Source organism: Xyrauchen texanus, chromosome 34 (assembly GCF_025860055.1).
Source record: "Xyrauchen texanus isolate HMW12.3.18 chromosome 34, RBS_HiC_50CHRs, whole genome shotgun sequence".
Taxonomy (NCBI): Eukaryota; Metazoa; Chordata; class Actinopteri; order Cypriniformes; family Catostomidae; genus Xyrauchen; species Xyrauchen texanus.
Genome location: NC_068309.1, coordinates 10,911,329 through 10,930,588, shown reverse-complemented (window position 1 = coordinate 10,930,588; position 19,260 = coordinate 10,911,329). Strand labels below are relative to the sequence as shown.

The 19,260-nt window shown below is 39.6% G+C and overlaps 1 protein-coding gene across 1 annotated transcript in view; it reads left to right on the top strand.

Moving 5' to 3' along the window:
• The first annotated feature begins 18,574 nt into the window (after window positions 1-18,574).
• Window positions 18,575-19,260, top strand: part of nsmfa (NMDA receptor synaptonuclear signaling and neuronal migration factor a) — a 66,051-nt gene continuing 65,365 nt past the window's right edge. Inside the window, exon 1 of the mRNA XM_052105005.1 lies at window positions 18,575-18,801. Within this exon, the coding sequence (XP_051960965.1) occupies window positions 18,731-18,801 (71 nt within the window). The 5' untranslated portion in view covers window positions 18,575-18,730. The remainder of the gene's footprint in view (window positions 18,802-19,260) is intronic.

Here is a 19,260-nt window from a genome sequence, read left to right as displayed (position 1 = left end):
ATTTGACTAGCTTTGGTGAGAAACAACCTGGAATTTAAGTAATTGTTCAGTGAAAATCCATCCGTCTCACATCCATGAATTGGATGAGAGAAGCTTTCCCTCAGTGTTTTGCATAATCACAAGAATACTTTCACGATTGTTTTCACAAAGTTTTGCACTTAAAAATTCTCACCAAATCCTATCATATGTCTTCAGAAGACTTGGAATATGACACGAGTCGCCTGGACTTCTATTATGATAATTGTGGCTCTTTTTTTAAACCTTAAAGTTAGTCACTATCCACTGCCATTGAACTGAAGCAACAGACAGGGATATTCATGTAAACTGAAAAAGGAGCTTCATAGCCAGACCAGTTTGGAATGCTCTTTATATAGGCAGCAACTCTGCGCGTCATTCAAATAGAGCTCCTCATGCGTATCCCAAAGGAGACTCGACTCAACTGATTTCAATACAGGCCACACAAGAGAAAAGATGGTATACACTAGTGAGCATTAATATACACGATGATGAGCCCAAACATTATGGCCACTCAAAGCTGAAGCAAACACCATTGATCATCTCCTAACCAGGCCACATGTCAAGGTCTGGGTAGATTAGATGGTAAGCAAGAATTCAGTTCTCGTAGTCAACGTGTTGAATACAGGAGAAATGGGCAGGAGTAAAGACCTGAGCGACTGTGACAAGGGCCAAATTGTTATGGCCAGACAACTTTATCAGAGCTTCTCTGAAATGGCAAGGCTTGTGGGGTGCTCCCAATCAGCAGTGGTGAGTACCAACAGTGGTCCGAGGAGGGACAAACCACAAACCGGGGACAGGGTGTTGGGTGCCCAAGGCTCATCGATGCACGAGGGCAATGAAGGCTACTGGCATAAGTCACAGAGCATTTTAATAATGGTTATTGTAGTAATGTGTCACAACACACAGTGCATTGCACCCTGCTGAGTATGGGGCTGCATAGCCGCAGACTGGTTAGAGTGCCCATGATGACCCCTGTCCACCTACATTGGGCACACAAGCGTCGGAACTGGACATTGGAGCAGTGAAAGAAGGTCATCTGGTCCGATGAGTCTCCCGTTTTCTTCTACATCATGTGGATGGCCATGTACCTGTGTGCCGTTTACCTAGGGAAGTGATGGCACCAGGATACACTGTGGGAAGACGACAAGCCAGTTGAGGGAGTGTGCTGCTCTGATCAATGTTCTGCTGGGAAACCCTGGATCCAGCCATTCAAGTGAATGTCAATTGGACACTTGTCACCTACCTAAACATCATTGCAGACCAGGTACACCCCTTCATGGCAATAGTATTCCCTGATGGCAGTTTCATCTGGATAATGCGCCCTGTCACATTGCACACATTGCTCTGAAATAGTTTGAGGAACATGATGAAGAGTTCAAGGTGTAGATGAAGAGTTGCAGTATCTAATGGATTTCAATTTGTGTGCCATCTGAGCTCATCACAGTGCATTCTGTGATTGCTTACCTGGGGAAGGATACATACGTACGTTGTTACCTTAGAATTTGGAAAAACTAGATATCTTGTGCTTTTCTGCTTGATTATTTCCTTTTTTTTGCTTGTCTCTCTCTCTAATCCTCTGTTTCTTGTGGTTGTTCCCCAGTCACATATTGTCCTCCTTACACTGCTGTGGCCGGATCTTTCTCTCTCAATCTCCCTGTGGCAGATTGAAATGGATCTGGCATGCCTGAACTTGTTCAGAGAGAGGCAGCAATTTATTACTGCCAATCCTCCACTCATCTCCTGCACACAGACTCTGCACTAAATAACCTTCATTTGGTGGTCTGGAGCTCTGAGGTTGCATCTGTAAGTCCAGTTTATTGAAAAGGGGTAATAACAGAGCCTGGGGACTTCAAGGCAGATAGATCAAATCAATGTGTGAGGTTTGTCCTTTCACAGGCTAGACATGTTTTTCTTGAACATTTTAAGTGGCTGTTCTTTTACTCTTATTTCGTTCAGCATCATTAGTTGGTTTCTATGGAAACTTTTGCACTGATGCCCCCTATCTGTTAATTAAGAACTAATCAGCACAAATGGTGTCATTGGATTTCATTGTGTTCATTATATTTGTTGTGAGGACTGATAATGTCATCACTTGTTGCATATTTATTGTGGCATTAAGAACAAAGCATAATTAAAAATGTTATCTGGAAAATGTATTACAGGGACAATACCTCTAGAGTAACCTGAAGACAAGTGTTTTGCTCAAGGTCATAACAGTGATAGCAACAGACTGATCACACTGTGAATTTGGCAACAGTAGGTCGAACTTTCTGAGCTGAAATTGGTCTGTGCCCCCAGTGGCTGAAGCTGGAAGTGTTGTTGACCAGTTTCCGGGTAAAATGTCCACAGGATGGTGCCAAAGGCAAGTTTTACTTTTAGTTGTAAATTATGTAATACAGTCATCAGGAATGTATATTTTATTAACTCTACCCCATGACCCAAACCCCATCCTTAAACAAAACTCAGTGGAGTAAAAAAGTAATTTTGGAGCGAAAACGTAACCTCCGATTTGCGTCCAACATTCTTTACGTGAACATGATTACATCTTTGTTTCCATAGGACCACAACCCATGTCACTGTAACAACACAGAGAAGGAAAACACATGGAAACGATGTAAAAGATGTGTGACAGGCAATTTGCGCTTTCAGTAATTAGGCAGAATGGGTTCGTTTCAAGGTACATGAACATTCAGAAACAGCATTTCGATTTCCAGTGTGATCATGCTAATGATAGCTAATATATATAAACCAGTCTGGGGTTAGAACCTACAAACTTGCAGTTAGCAGCTCACATTTGAACCAAAGCACACCAGTGCAAATGCAAATTGGTTTTGCAATAAAGAGAAAAATGTATTTGCACACTTTCTGGTTGTCAAACAAAAGTGGTGAACTGCATCTGTGGTCAATCTGCTAGGACACCTATGTGACTTCTAACGCGACCCACCGAGAGTGAGAATCACACATTATAGTGACCACAAGGAGGTTACCCCATGTGATTCTTCCCTTCCTAGCGACTTGGCCAATTTGGTTGCTTAGGAGACCTGGCTGGAGTCACTCAGCATGCCCTGGATTCGAACTCGTGACTCCAGGTGTGGTAGTCAGCATAATCGCTGAGCTACCCAGGCCCCCCAAAGCGTGGGATTAGTTCATTAAAAGTAAATGCAAAATTGGCTCAGAACAGTGACGTGAGTTATAAGAATAATTTGTATCAAATGCAATAGAGCGCAACAGTGCACTTTTTCAGCCTCCTGGGTTCCGGAATAATTTTTCCCATTCATTTCTTCCAATAACTTCCAAAAATCCTCCATTTAAACAGTTTTAAAGCATGAAAATCCTTGGAGATCATGGTAGGTCTGTCTTTAAAGGTCTATGAGTTTGCATTGAAAATCTATTTGTCTATGGAGAAAATGAATGAGATTTTTACTTTAGGAACCAGACTGGTGCACTCTATAACATCCAAACATATACACTCACCTAAAGGATTATTAGGAACACCATACTAATACTGTGTTTGACCCCCTTTCGCCTTCAGAACTGCCTTAATTCTACGTGGCATTGATTCAACAAGGTGCTGAAAGCATTCTTTAGAAATGTTGGCCCATATTGATAGGATAGCATCTTGCAGTTGATGGAGATTTGTGGGATGCACATCCAGGGCACGAAGCTCCCGTTCTACCACATCCCAAAAATGCTCTATTGGGTTGAGATCTGGTGACTGTGGGGGCCATTTTAGTACAGTGAACTCATTGTCATGTTCAAGAAACCAATTTGAAATGATTCCAGCTTTGTGACATGGTGCATTATCCTGCTGGAAGTAGCCGTCAGAGGATGGGTACATGGTGGCCATAAAGGGATGGCCATGGTCAGAAACAATGCTCAGGTAGGCCGTGGCATTTAAACGATGCCCAATTGGCACTAAGGGGCCTAAAGTGTGCCAAGAAAACATCCCCCACACCATTACACCACCACCAGCAGCCTGCACAGTGGTAACAAGGCATGATGGATCCACGTTCTCATTCTGTTTACGCCAAATTCTGACTCTACCATCTGAATGTCTCAACAGAAATTGAGACTCATCAGACCAGGCAACATTTTTCTAGTCTTCAACTGTCCAATTTTGGTGAACTCTAGCAAATTGTAGCCTCTTTTTCCTATTTGTAGTGGAGATGAGTGGTACCCGGTGGGGTCTTCTGCTGTTGTAGCCCATCCACCTCAAGGTTGTGCGTGTTGTGGCTTCACAAATGCTGTGCTGCATACCTCGGTTGTAACGAGTGGTTATTTCAGGCAAAGTTGCTCTTCTATCAGCTTGAATCAGTCGGCCCATTCTCCTCTGACCTCTAGCATCAACAAGGCATTTTCGCCCACAGGACTGCCGCATACTGGATGTTTTTCCCTTTTCACACCATTCTTTGTAAACCCTAGAAATGGTTGTGCGTGAAAATCCCAGTAACTGGTCAGATTGTGAAATACTCAGACCGGCCCGTCTGGCACCAACAACCATGCCACGCTCAAAATTGCTTAAATCACCTTTCTTTCCCATTCTGACATTCAGTTTGGAGTTCAGGAGATTGACTTGACCAGGACCACACCCCTAAATGCATTGAAGCAACTGCCATGTGATTGGTTGATTAGATAATTGCATTAATGAGAAATTGAACAGGTGTTCCTAATAATCCTTTAGGTGAGTGTATAAGCTTCACCTAAGTGCCCAAATACTTTTTGGTGCCACTGTAGATGTAAACTGTTTATACTCCTGCTATATATGTTTACATAGAATTGTTAACATTTGTCAATACAAGAACAAAGAGAGATGATGAAGACAGAAGAAGCCCACTAAATGATGAGAGATGAGTACTGAGTCCAGGTGTTATCTGATTATGGTGGCCTTTGTCAGCATCTTGTCCCCACACTTGTTCTAGGTCACCACAGACACACACAGCATTTGCTGTTCCCGATTGGCTGCAGGGGACAGGAGACACATCCTGCTGTTCTTAATAACATAACACTACAGACCACTCATAAACACACCCACACAACTAGACATGGAAAGAACACTATGATCCAAACTGTCTGCGAGCACTCATGTGTGCATCAAAGCTTATGTGTGTGTTTTATGAGGATGTGGAAGAGAAATGTTAATTTATCTAGCTGTATGATGGCAGCGCTATTATAGTTTACATTTACATTTCTGCATTTGGCAGACGCTTTTATCCAAAGCGACTTACAGTGCACTTATTTCAGGGACAATCCCCCCGGAGCAACCTGGAGTCAAGGGCCTTGCTCAAGGGCCCAACAGTGGCATCTTGGTGGTGCTGGGGCTTGAACCCCCGACCTTCTGGTCAGCAACCACTGAGCCACCACTGCTATTTTATTTAAAAAAAATTTTTATTTATTTTTATTTTTTAAAAAAAATAATTCTATGTCTGTGCTTACAGAAATTAGAACCAATTAGAATTTTGCTTACAAAAATGCACTGCCCCAGCGGCTGAAGCCAGAAGTGAAGTTAGTGAATAGGCATGTGTGAGCTCAAGTTTCTGGGTGAAATGTCCACAGAGGGGCGCCAAAAGCGTTTTATGTTTTTGTTTAAATGGAATGGAATACAGTCAGCAGGAATACTTATTTTGTTAACCATATGCCATAACCCCAACCCTAAACCTAACTGGCAGTGGAGTAAAAATGTCATTTTAGAGGGAAAACCCAATCTACGAATCACACTCACCATTGTTTATGTGAACCCAATTACTTTATAGTGTCCTTGGGACCAGAGCCTGAGTTTTCAAGGTTGCTTGTTCAAAACGCTATTATTAGTGCCACAGGAAAAGGTAAACACATTGTAATTTATTCCAAAATCTCTGTTGGGAGGTGGCGCATGTCAGGAACTCAGCAGAATGGGGTCGATTTCAGAGTACCAGAACAATCGGTAATAACATGACGATTCCCTATGTGATTATGTCTTCATATTATTTTAGCTTTAGTTATATTTTTATTATTATTTTTGTTTATGTTTAAGTATTTAGGGCTGCCAAATTCTTCAGGGCCATCTAGTGTTATCGCTATCTTGTCTAATTTTCATTTTTAGTGCATGACAATGTACGAGTTGTAAAGGTTTTAACATTTTTAATATAGGCTAATGAGGGTATGAAAAACCATTTTAACTATTTGAAAATAATTAATAGTTTTTTATTGAATTTCAGCTAACTTTGGAGTTATGAAAATTTATTTGATCATAGTTTCATTTTATTCAGTTATGTTTTATGTCAGTTAAAAAAATAACACTGTCTCTTGGTGTGTTTCTAAGTGTTTATCACATGTGTTAAATCGCATGGCAAGCATGAAAAGCCTTGATGATGTTGTTATTGCAGGTATCAGAGTGAATCCAGCTGTATGTTTTTGCCTTAACAAAGTCACAGAGTTTCACTTCAGCTTGAATGAGCACACTAAGGTTTCTTGGTTGTGTAAACAGAGCTCAATAATTCATCTGTCAGCATACAGGAGAGCTGCCAGGCTTTCATTCACTCCCAGCGCTCTAGCGAGGTAGCACATCCATCTCCCTGCCTAGCCTCACAAAGTCACATTTAGTCAAATGTGCACTGGCCTGTTCCAGCACTCTGCCAGGGACTATAAAACCAGCAAAGATGAGGGAGAGAGTGACTGCAGATGAGTTAAATTGGGGAAGTAAACAATAAAGCAATGGTTCTAAACTGGCTTTGCTTCAGGACCCAGAATTTACATTGGACATCAAGTGGTGACCCATCACAGTAAAAACGTAATATATATAGCATGCAGCCTGGGCCATATTTGCTTGATGTCAACAAAAGGTTCAGGAAGTTTCTTCTATGATGTGTATTTCCGAGACAAATCCGATAAAGAGAAAAAAAAATTAATAGTAAAATATGACATTTATATTGATCTGTTTCTAACATACACCTATCATATTGCTTCTGAAGATATTGATTTAACCACTGGAGTCATATGGATTACTTTTGTGCTGCTTTTATATGGTTTTTGAAACTTCAAATTTCTGGCCACCATTTACTTGCATTGTATGGACCTACAAACCTGAGATAATTTTCTAAAAATCTTCCCTTGTGTTCACCAGAAGAAAGTAACGTAAACACGTCTGGGATAGCATGAGGGTAAGTAAATTATTCATTTTTGGGTGCACTTTCCCTTTAAGAAGACTTAACCGTGTTTATTTGAGTCACTATTAACTTGCATTATATGACAAACTAACCTGTCATACTTGTGAAGACTTGTGAACTATTCCTTTCATTTGATTTGATGTTGACTTAAGGACTGAAGGTGGGTATTTTTACGATTGATACAATTATCAAAGCAGAGAATAACATAGTTCATAAAATCTTAATGCAAAAAAATTACATTTTAAGTAAATTAGTAGCGATCACCTTGCCTCTCTCTGTCTGTATCTCACACACCTTTCCACATCCACCTCTTCTTACCACCTTTCTATTGTTCAATCTCTCTCCCTCCCTCCCCAGTAGGAATCAGCCCACGTGGACTCAGCCAACAGCAGGCAGGGGTGAGAGAGTGTAAAGTAATAATCTCCACACATCATGCATCATTCTCCTACAACCTCACGTCAAGGTGAGATACAGGCAAAGGCCAGCGCTAGTAATCGCACGTGAATCACACTCACAAACGCATCATTGCTTGTCACCATTCTACCGTGCTCAGCTACTGCGGTATGCACCAAGGTGAAACAAGGAGCTGATAGCCATGAGACTCACGTACTGTGCGAGGGCTCCCTCACACTGGTAGGATAATCCGGCAGGCTCTAATGATGCCCATCCTGCCACTGCAGAAGAGAAGTCATTTGAGTTGTTCAGAAGAGGCCATGAGCAACAAAATACTTGGCAAAAATGAATGTTTGACCTTTGGATCTCTGGCATGATTGACTCTTGTGCTTGCGTGTGCACTGTGTGAATGCATGTGGATGTTAACGTGTTCGAGGATGGTTCATACATTACTTGGCCAAAAGTATCAGGTCACTCACTTCTGATTAAAGGGTTAGTTCACCCAAAAATTACAGTCCTTGTGACTCCATTTGTGAAAACTTGTGACTCCAGCCAGGTCTCCTAAGTAACCAAATTGACCCGGTTGCTAGGTAGGGTAGAGTCATATGGGGTAACCTCCTTGTGGTCGCGATTAGTGGTTCTCGCTCTCAATGGGGTGTGTGGTAAGTTGTGCGTGGAGAGTAGCATGAGCCTCCACATGCGGAGTCTCCGCAGAGTCATGCACAACGAGCCACATGATAAGATGCGCGGATTGACTGTCTCAGAAGCGTAGGCAGTTAAGACTTGTCCTCTGCCACCCGGATTGAGGTGAGTAACCGCGCCACCACAAGGAATTGGACATTACAAATTGGGAGAAAAGGGGATGAAAAATATATATTTTTAAAAATGACAATCCTGTTCACATTTCTTCACCCTCATATTGTTCCAAAACCCTTATGACTTTCTTTAGTCATAAGGGTTTCTGACAAATTAAGGAGGTGTTAGGCAGAATGTAAGCCTCATCACCATTCACTTTCATTGCATTATGGTGAATGGTGACTGAGGCTAAAAGTTTCCGTAATAAGCTGGGTTTGGGCTTCAATTTAATGTCCATGCAGGCCTCTAAAATTAATGCAATGAAAGCCACAAAGCAAAAAACAAAGCCACATCAACAAAGTCAAATCAAGCTCAGCAGATGCAGCCTGTGGCCTTGGAGAATGAGGATGACTATTTGGTTGAGTGGATTCTCATTTATCTGTGCTAACCTGAAGTTAAAGTCCCATAACTTTTGCAATAATCCTGAGAATGGTTTTGACAAATGGGTCTTTGAAGCTGGGGAGTTTGCCTGTGTGTGTGTGTGTGTGTGTGTGTGTGTGTGTGTGTGTGTGTGTGTGTGTGTGTGTGTGTGTGTGTGTGTGTGTGTGTGTGTGTGTGTGTGTGTTTGTTGTGCATTTTCAGTCTGGGTAATCCTGATGAAGTTCATTGAATGTGAGACTTTGACCTTTTCTCCAGCAGTCATTGTACTTTTGTCTGAAGGGTTCCTCGGTTTTTGCTCTCTGTCTAGCTCTTAGCAAAAGGGCATAGAGATGTTATAAGCTGTTTGATAAAGCAAGCAGAACTGTGACCTGTTTACTATGCTTGAACAATTTTTAAAACTAAGTGTGTGTTTTTGCTGTAATGCAACTAATGGCGTAGAATTGGTGAACACGGGGGATACATTGCAGTGTCACGTGGTACCTGTTCTTTTCTCAGCTCTGGCCAGGATAGGCCAATCACAGTCGTTTATTATTACTGGGTGAGGAGTATTAAAAATGCTTTAATGGATAATGCTGAGGTGACTTTCCATTCACAGGTATGAATATCCAGAGTAAAATGTCTCCAAAGGGATATAAAACATTCTGAGATTTCAATGCGGATGCATGGAGGTTTCGGTTTTTAGGGCATCAAGAGCCTCCTGAAGGAATAAAACATTGTGTCTCACAAGACACAGTCAGTGGCTGACAACATGTGCAATTTCGTTAACCTTATAAAAGCTTTTTTATTCTACATGTCCAGTTCCACAGGGCTGCCTCATGGGGCATCTGAATACTACACTATTAATCTCAGTAACTGCCCTGTTATTAAACACTTTCATTCAAGGGTTCAAATAACCCTGGCCTACTGTGCATAGTGAATTATTATATATATATATATATATATATATATATATATATATATATATATATATATATATATGTTATTGTTACTGTCATACATCTGTGACTAAAAAGTGTCTGCACTGACAGATTTCAGAGGAGAGGTGGGGAGACTGGGGGTGTGTATATGACTCAAAAATGTAACTGGAGATGCTCTTTAATTACCTGTTTAATGATGTGGACTTCCTGTGTTTCTAAATAAATCAACATCGCTGCCTCCACACAGTGGTGTCATTTGGAGGTGGATGATATGTGTGGCTTTTCCTATCACAAAAGAGTCACATACTTTACTGTAAGTGAATTATGTTTATAACTATGTTGTAACATTTTGTAAGAGATTTTACATGCCTGAATAACTTTACTGGTTTTATATTTGGGACAATTTCCTCTACATCATTAACTTTTCATTAGTGGGAGGGTTGGGGGGTAATGTTGTATCTATATTGATGTAAACAGACCTCCATCATTGCCCAGAATTGCCAGTGGTTCATAATCTTTCTAAACTACAGCTGGCCAGCAGTGGCTCTGTCACTGTATAGCTTGCAAAGCTTTTCCTAGTTTCTAGTTTGTTTATACTGTAGCTTCTGATCATAATTATTATTTGTCATACTTAAGGTTAGGTGTGCTCTTACTCAGGGTTGGGGAGTAACGGAATACATGTAACGTGATTACGTATTTAAAATACAAAATATAAGTAACTGTATTCCACTACAATTACAATTTGAATAATTGGTAATTAGAATACAGTTACATTCAAAAAGTATTTAAATTACTAAAGAGATTAATTTGCATTTTATTGTCATGTTTCCTTTAATATTTAGTCCTTTCAGATGGAAAAATTTATACATATAAATGATGCGATCCAAAGTGCATTTGAACAGTGGTGAAACACTTTCTTATGATGTGTTACATTCATACGAGCAGACAGAGAAGTTTGAAATAAGTTTGGAGCACAAAAAATAGAAATAAGCGGCTAAGCTAAAATTTTATTTCTAGCCATTTTACATGCACGTTACCAGGCACGATCATATTTTTTATCAAGAAAATGCACGTTGGATCATAATTTTTTATTTTTTTAGTAAGACCTTTGATATTAGGGCAAAAATCATATTCTTGATAATCATTTTTGTAATGTTTTCCTGTAAAAATATAAAAAAAATCTGATGATTTATCTTGTTTTAGAAACAACACTGCATGAGATATTTAGGTTTTTTAGAGAATGTATTTTTAACATGTGTATTTTGTCTTGGCTTGTCTTGACTGTGCTGGCAGAGTTTTTATAGTCAAAACAAGTGAAAAATCTTCCAGTGCTGAAGAAGTAATCCAAAGTATTTAGAATACGTTACTGACCTTGAGTAATCTGAGTAAACAGAATACGTTAAGAATGACATTGTACAGCATATATTCTGTAATCTGTAGTGGAATACATTTCAAAAGTAACCCTCCCAACCCAGCTCTTACATTTTCAAAGCAGACTTTTTGCCTAGTGGAAGGTAATAAAATAAATAAATCCCATTGAAATGGGTGATTCTCACAAAACCAGTTAATGAAATGTCCTGTACCTATTTTACAAAACAATAAGAATAGGAAAGTAAAACATCCAGATGTGTTACATTAATGACAATTTTAGGGTAAAACATGGTTAAGTATCCTGTCACAATGCAAAAAATCTTAATCGTCATTAATGTAGGCTTTATTTTCTCGATGCAAAATATAATTTGAGTCAAAACATTATGACCACCCACAGGTGAGGCAAATATAGTTGATCATCTCCTAACAAGGTCACATGTCAAGGTCTGAATAAATTAGATGGTAAGCAAACAATTATTTCTTGTATGCAACATGTTGAATACAGGAGAAATGGGCAGGAGTAAAGACCTGAGCGACAAGGGTCATATTGTTATGGCCAGACAACTGTATCAGAGCTTCTCTGAAACGTCAAGGCTTGTGGGGTGCTCCCGGTCAACAGTGGTGAGTACCTAGCGACAGTGGTCCGAGGAGGGACAAACCACAAACTGGTGAGAGGATGTTGGGTGCCAAAGGCTCATAGATGCACGAGGGCAACAAAGGCTATTCTGTCTGGTCTGAACAGACAGAAGGTCTACTGTGGCACAAATCACTGAAATTGTAATGATGTTATGGGAGGAATGTGTCACAACACAGTGCATTGCACTCTGCTGCGTATGGGGCTGCGTATCCGCAGACCGGGCAGAGTGCCCACGATAACCCCTGTCCAACTGTGAAAGCACTTACAAAGGGCATGCAAGCGTCGGAACTGGACCTTGGATTAGTGGAAGAAGGTCACCTGGTCCGATGAGTCCCTTTTTATTTGACATCATGTGGATGGCCGTGTACCTGTGTGCCTTTTACCTGGGGAAGTGATGGCCCTGGGATGTACTCTGGGAAGACTACAAGCCGGCGGAGGGAGTGTGATGCGCTGATCAATGTTCTGCTGGGAAACCCTGGGTTTGGCCATTTATGTGAATGTCAGTTTGACACGTGCCATCTACCTGAACATTGTTGCAAACAAGGTACACTCCTTCATTGCAATAGTATTCGCTGATGGCTGTAGCCTCTTTCATCAGGACAATGCACCCTGCCACACTGCACACATTGTTCAGGAATGGTTGAGGAACATGTTGAAGAGTTATGGGTGTTGCCCTAGCCTTCAAATTCCCCAGATCTTAATCCGATTGAGCATCTGTTGGATGTGCTGGACCAACAAGTCCAATCCACAGCACTTTGAGGACCAACAGCATATTAGGCATGGCCAATGTTTTTCATCCATCCATCATGTAACAAATTCCATCCATCCATCTATTCATCTACACATGCTGTAACAAAATCCATCCATGCATCCATTTTATAACGGCAAGTAACCACCCAAAAAACACTCAGAAAACATTTGGTCAAAATAGAGTTGTTTTAAGTCTGCTAGTGTGCTGCCGACTTTAGCAACCATATTGCAATTCCATGGGAACCGCTATTTTTTCAAGAAATTGGCTGAAACAGAAGCTGTGACAAAATGAATGAGATCACTTGCCTGTTTTAGTAATGTAATTATCAATTACTGCATTAGTCAAATTAAGTTTCAAATTAGGCAAAGTAGCAAAGATGATGGGCTCTAATGCAATTATCTCAACAGGTTTGGAGGATTGCTCTTCTTGCCGTGGGAATTTATGAGATTTCATTAGTATTATGTCATTAGCTGTTTTTTAACCCACAAACACAATGTACTGTACTGTAGTCTGATAGCGGTTCTGACAGACTATGAACCGGTGGAGTAATGGAAGTGCCAGTTTTTTGGCTGACCTTGTTGGGTTGTTTGTATTGGACGGCTATTCAGTTGGCAGAACAATGAAAACTGAGAGGTGTGATCAGAAGCTCCTCCCTCAAGAAATTAGCCAGATGTGTGTATGAGAGACAGATGATTTTATCTAAAGCACAATAAGGATGAGGGCATCCTTTGTGGCAAGAACATATTGCTTCACCAATCTTCATCTCCTGGGCAATGTATGCTTTTGTTGGAAAAGATGCAACATTACTCCTTTGTGTTCCACAGATGAAAGACAGTTATATGTTTGTACAGATTGAGCAGATGAAAATTATGTGACGTGGCAAATCTTTTGCTAAATTACATTATGTGGTTCATAACACGTATTGCAGCAGTTCTTAGGTGAAATGTACACTGTGTAAATGCAAGTTAAATGTTCTCCCAAACAGATTAGTTTTTTAAGGTTAATGCTCTATCAAGTTTTAAATCAACAAAAGCTACTTCCTAGCCTTTACCTTGAATATAAACCTAGCTGATACTCTCAGTGATACATACAACAAGACACTTAAATATAATTTTGCAAAAATGTAGGTATAGTAATGTGTTTCTATAAAACCAGATTGGGTTTGGAACGACATAATGGTGAGTAAATGATGACAGAACTATAATTTTTGAGTAATTCCTTTAACTTAAAATTGTTATTCATTGCAGACGTTGTAAATTGTCATGCTGTTGCCAGTATTGAACAAGATTTTTTATTTGGTTGGGAAATTAACAAATATATCCAATATATCCAGAGGTGGGGGAAAAAGTGGGGAATTGTTTTTAATACATTTTTCAAATAATTATTCTGTTTTGTAAACTGCTCATGATATGAACATCCACACCAATCCGTGGTGATAATTAACAATTTGTATTGTGTATTGCCAGTACATGCTGTTCATAGTGCTGCCTCTTCTTAGTGCTGTGTTAGAGAAAGGCCGTTTTGTAATTGTTTCATTCCTGGCAGTTCGGCAGTTCCACCATGCACACTCGCAGCCCAGGGCTACCTCGTATTATTTTCTTAAAAAAGGGACCCCCCACAGACAAACCCAGAAGCCCTGTAATATATATTGTTCTTCAGTCATTTCCATCTACCTTCTTGTATGACAAAGATAGAAGTGTTTAGCATATGTGTTTGTCTGGTAAAGAACCACAAAATGAATGTAAGAAACATTCATGTTTTTGAAGGGGTCACAAACCTGAGCACATAGTGCCACTGATGTATTTTTGTTTGGGTCTTTTTCCTGCTGATGCACTAAAACCCTGTCTGTGCTAGTTTGTCTAGCCATCTTACAGCAGAGGGATGGCTTGTCTGTCTGCTTTAGTGAGGAAATAGCAGACCATTAACAGGCTGTTATGGAGAGCGGCCACACTGCTGTCCTGCTGACGTGTATTAGTGCGCATGTGTGAATATGCATTCCAAATGAGTACCAGTACTGCCTTTGTGCCTGAAACACTGAAAAGGTATGAATGCATATGCAAATGTGTGTAAGTCACGTGATGCAAGGGTTTATATGGATGGATATTGTTACTGGATGAAAAGGTGGATGGATTTTGTTACTGTATGGATGGATGGATGGATTTTGTTACAGCATGTGTAGATTAATAGATGGATGGATGGAATTTGTTACTTGATGGATGGAGGAATTTTGATACATGAAGGATGGATAGATGGATTTTGTTACATGATTGATGGATGGATGGATGGATAGATTGATGTTGTTACAGTATAGATGGATGGTTGATAGGTGGATGGACTTTGTTACAGCATAGATGGATGGATGGATGTTGTTACAATATGGATGTTTAGATGGATTCATTTTGTAATTGTATGAGTGGAAGTATGAGTGGATGTATTTTGTTACATGATGGATGAATGAAATTTATTACATGATGGATGGATGTTGTTACAGTATGGATGTATGGATTTTGTTATATGATTGATGGATGGGTGGATGAAAGGATGGATTAATGGATGGATTTTGTTACAGTATGGGTGGATGAATGAATGGATTGATGGATGGAAGGATTTTGTTACATGATGGATGGACGGATGGATGGATGGATGGATGGATAGATGGTTGTTGTTACAATATAGATGGATGGTTGATAGATGGATGGATTTTGGTACAGTATGGGTGGATGAATGGATGCATGGATGGATTTTGTTACAATATGGATTGATAGATAGATGATGTATAGATGGATGGATTTTGTTACAGCATGGGTAGATGAATAGATGGATGGATCGATGGATTTTGTTATAGTATGATGAAAGGATGGATTTTGTTACATGATGGATGGATGGATGGATGGATGGATGGATGGATGGGTGGATTTTGTTACAGGATGGGTAGATGAATAGATGGATGGATCGATGGATTTTGTTACAATATGATGTAAGGATGGATTTTGTTACATGATGGATGGATGGATGGATGGATGGGTGGATTTTGTTACAGGATGGATGGATGGATATATTGATGTTGCTATAGTATAGATGGATGGTTGATATATGGATGGATGTGTTACAGTATGGATGGATGTTGTTACAGTATGGATGTATAGATGGATTGCTTTTGTTACAGTATGGGTGGATGAACGGATGGATTGATGGATGGATTTGTTAAATGATGGATGGATGGATTTTATTACAGTATGGATGGATGGCTGGATGTTGTTGCAGAATGGATGTACAGATGGATGGATTTTTTTACAGTATGGATAGAAGGATTAATTTTGTTACATGATGGATAGATGGATGGATTTTGTTACAGTATGGGTGGATGAAAGGATGGATTGATGGATTTTTTACATGATGGATGGATGGATGGATGGATAGATAGATGGAGGTTGTTACAGTATAGTTGGATGGTTGATGAATTGATACTGCTACAGTATGGGTGGATTAATGGATGCATGGATGGATTTAGTTACATGATGGATTGATGCATTTCGTTACAGTAAAGATGGATGGATGCATTTTGCTACATGATCAATAGATGGATGAATGGAAGTTGTTACAGAAGGAGGGATGGATGGATGGATGGATGGATGGATGGATGGATGGATGGATAGATGGTTGTTGTTACAATATAGATGGATGGTTGATAGATGGATGGATTTTGGTACAGTATGGGTGGATGAATGGATGCATGGATGGATTTTGTTACAATATGGATTGATAGATAGATGATGTATAGATGGATGGATTTTGTTACAGCATGGGTAGATGAATAGATGGATGGATCGATGGATTTTGTTACAGTATGATGAAAGGATGGATTTTGTTACATGATGGATGGATGGATGGATGGATGGGTGGATTTTGTTACAGGATGGATGGATGGATATATTGATGTTGCTATAGTATAGATGGATGGTTGATATACGGATGGATGTGTTACAGTATGGATGGATGTTGTTACAGTATGGATGTATAGATGGATTGCTTTTGTTACAGTATGGGTGGATGAACGGATGGATTGATGGATGGATTTTGTTAAATGATGGATGGATGGATTTTATTACAGTATGGATGGATGGCTGGATGTTGTTGCAGAATGGATGTATAGATGGATGGATTTTTTTACAGTATGGATAGAAGGATGAATTTTGTTACATGATGGATAGATGGATGGATTTTGTTACAGTATGGGTGGATGAAAGGATGGATTGATGGATTTTTTACATGATGGATGGATGAATGGATGGATAGATGGAGGTTGTTACAGTATAGTTGGATGGTTGATGGATTGATACTGCTACAGTATGGGTGGATGAATGGATGCATGGATGGATTTAGTTACATGATGGATTGATGCATTTTGTTACAGTAAAGATGGATGGATGCATTTTGCTACATGATCAATAGATGGATGAATGGAAGTTGTTACAGAAGGAGGGATGGATGGTTGGATGGATGGATGGATGGATGGATGGATGGATGGATTGTGTTACAGTATAAATGGATAGATGGATGGGTTTTTTACAGTAGGGATGGCTGGATGGATATTGTTACACTATAGATGGGTGGATGGATACATTTTGTTATGATGATGGATGGATGAATGCATGGATAAAAGGAGGATATAATTTATTACTGTATGTATGTATGGGTTTATAGATGGATTTTACAGGATGGTTGGATTTTGTCACAAACGGATGGATGGATGGATGGATGGATTTTGTCACAGATGGATGGATGGGTTTTGTTACAGTATGGATGGGTGGATGGATGTTGTTACAGTATAGATGGATGGATTTTGTTACAGTATGTATGGATAGATGGATGGATTTTGTCACAGTATGTATGGGTTGATTGACAGATGGCTGTTTTTACAGGATGGATGGATGGATGGATGGATGGATGGATGGTTGGATGAATGGGATGGTTGGTTTTGTTACAGTATGGATGGATTTTGTTAAAGTATGGATAGATGGATGGATGGATGCATAGATGGATGAATGGATGGACTGTGTTAAGTATGTATGTGTGGATGGATGGACAGATAGATGAATGGATGGATGGATGGATGGATTTTGTTATAGTATAGAATAATAGTATAGATGGATAAATGGATTATGTTACATGATGTATCAATGGATGGATGTTGTTAGAGTATGGATAGTTGGAAGAATTTTGTTACATGATGGATGGGTGGATGGATGTTGTTACAGTATAGATAGATTGATGGATAGATGTATTTTGTTACAGTATTGATGTATAGATGGATGGATGGATGGATGGATGGATGGATGGATGGATGGATGGATGGATAGATAGATGGATGAATTTTGTTACATTATAGATTGATGGATGGACAGATGGATGGATACATTTTATACAGTATGGATGGATTGATGGATTTTGTTGCAGGATGGTATAGTATAGATAATACATCATGCATCACCTCCAGATTGTGTGTTATGATTGTGTATTATGATAATATATACATAAATATATATATATATATATATATATATATATATATATATATATATATATATATATATATATATATATATATATATATTATGCAAAAACACGTTCCCATCATTTTCACACATTTTGGAATTAGCAATCTGTTTGATAATATTGCTCTGTACAGATACAGTAGGCTGTGCACAGTAAATAATGAAGCGTAGCATTATATATTGATGATCTTCTTCAAAAATTATGATTATGTTTAATGACTTTGTCTAGCATTACACTTCCCGTCTCCCCCGTGGAATGCTTGGTATTTCTGCACATCTGCGTGTGTTCTGGTCACTCCCGCTCATTCCCTACCTGACATTTGCGCTGGACCTGCTTCACGCGTGGGTGGAATTAGAGATGTGGTCGTTCCATATATGGACACTGACTTCCTGTCTGGTACCCCACACCCTCCCACTACCATAAACACTCTCCTAAAGGATAACCTTTCTTCCTCATATTAATGAAGAGAGAGAGAGAGAAAGAGGAAGGGAGGGATTTGTACGCGCTTGTGTTTTTTCTTACACTAGCTGTCACTGGCAAGAGGAGAGACAGCGGCGTCCTCTGTCCTGCATCACCTCCAGATTGTGCATTAATATATAAACACTTTCATGCAAAAACAGCCGGTTTCCATCATTTTTTCACGCGTTTTCTCCAATGCTTTGACATTTGGAATGTGCTGTTTTCTTGCAAGCGCCGTTTCCATGCCAGCATGGGAACTGCAGTGTCCAAAAGGAAGAATCTGAGAAATGATGCGATTTCTTCGGTGGCAGCCAAAGTTAGGTGAGTGGCCGCTTTTTACCCTGAACTCCGCATGCAGCCCGTTAGCTCAGCTCTGCATTCGTACGTGTGGCTTCACGAGCTCTGCGCGTACTGAAGTTACAAAACGCGCTCGAGGATGATATTTAACTAATTCCTGGCTATATGAAAGGTCAATCGTGATTTTGGTTGAGCAGACAAACGTTACGATAACAAGTGCTTTTTAACGTTACCAATGTATTCATCAATAGCACGTCAAAATTTAGCACCTTGATATTGACAATAAGTAAGGGGAACCACGTTTGCGTCCCGTCTCAGATCCTCCACAAAAAATAAGGTATATAATACATGCGTAGATTAAAAAATATATAATTATTTACTAACTAATTACATTATTATTTATTGTTTATTTAATGATTGTTAATATATTTAGACATGTTTTAAATATGATTAATTATTACTATTATTTTGTAATTATTAATA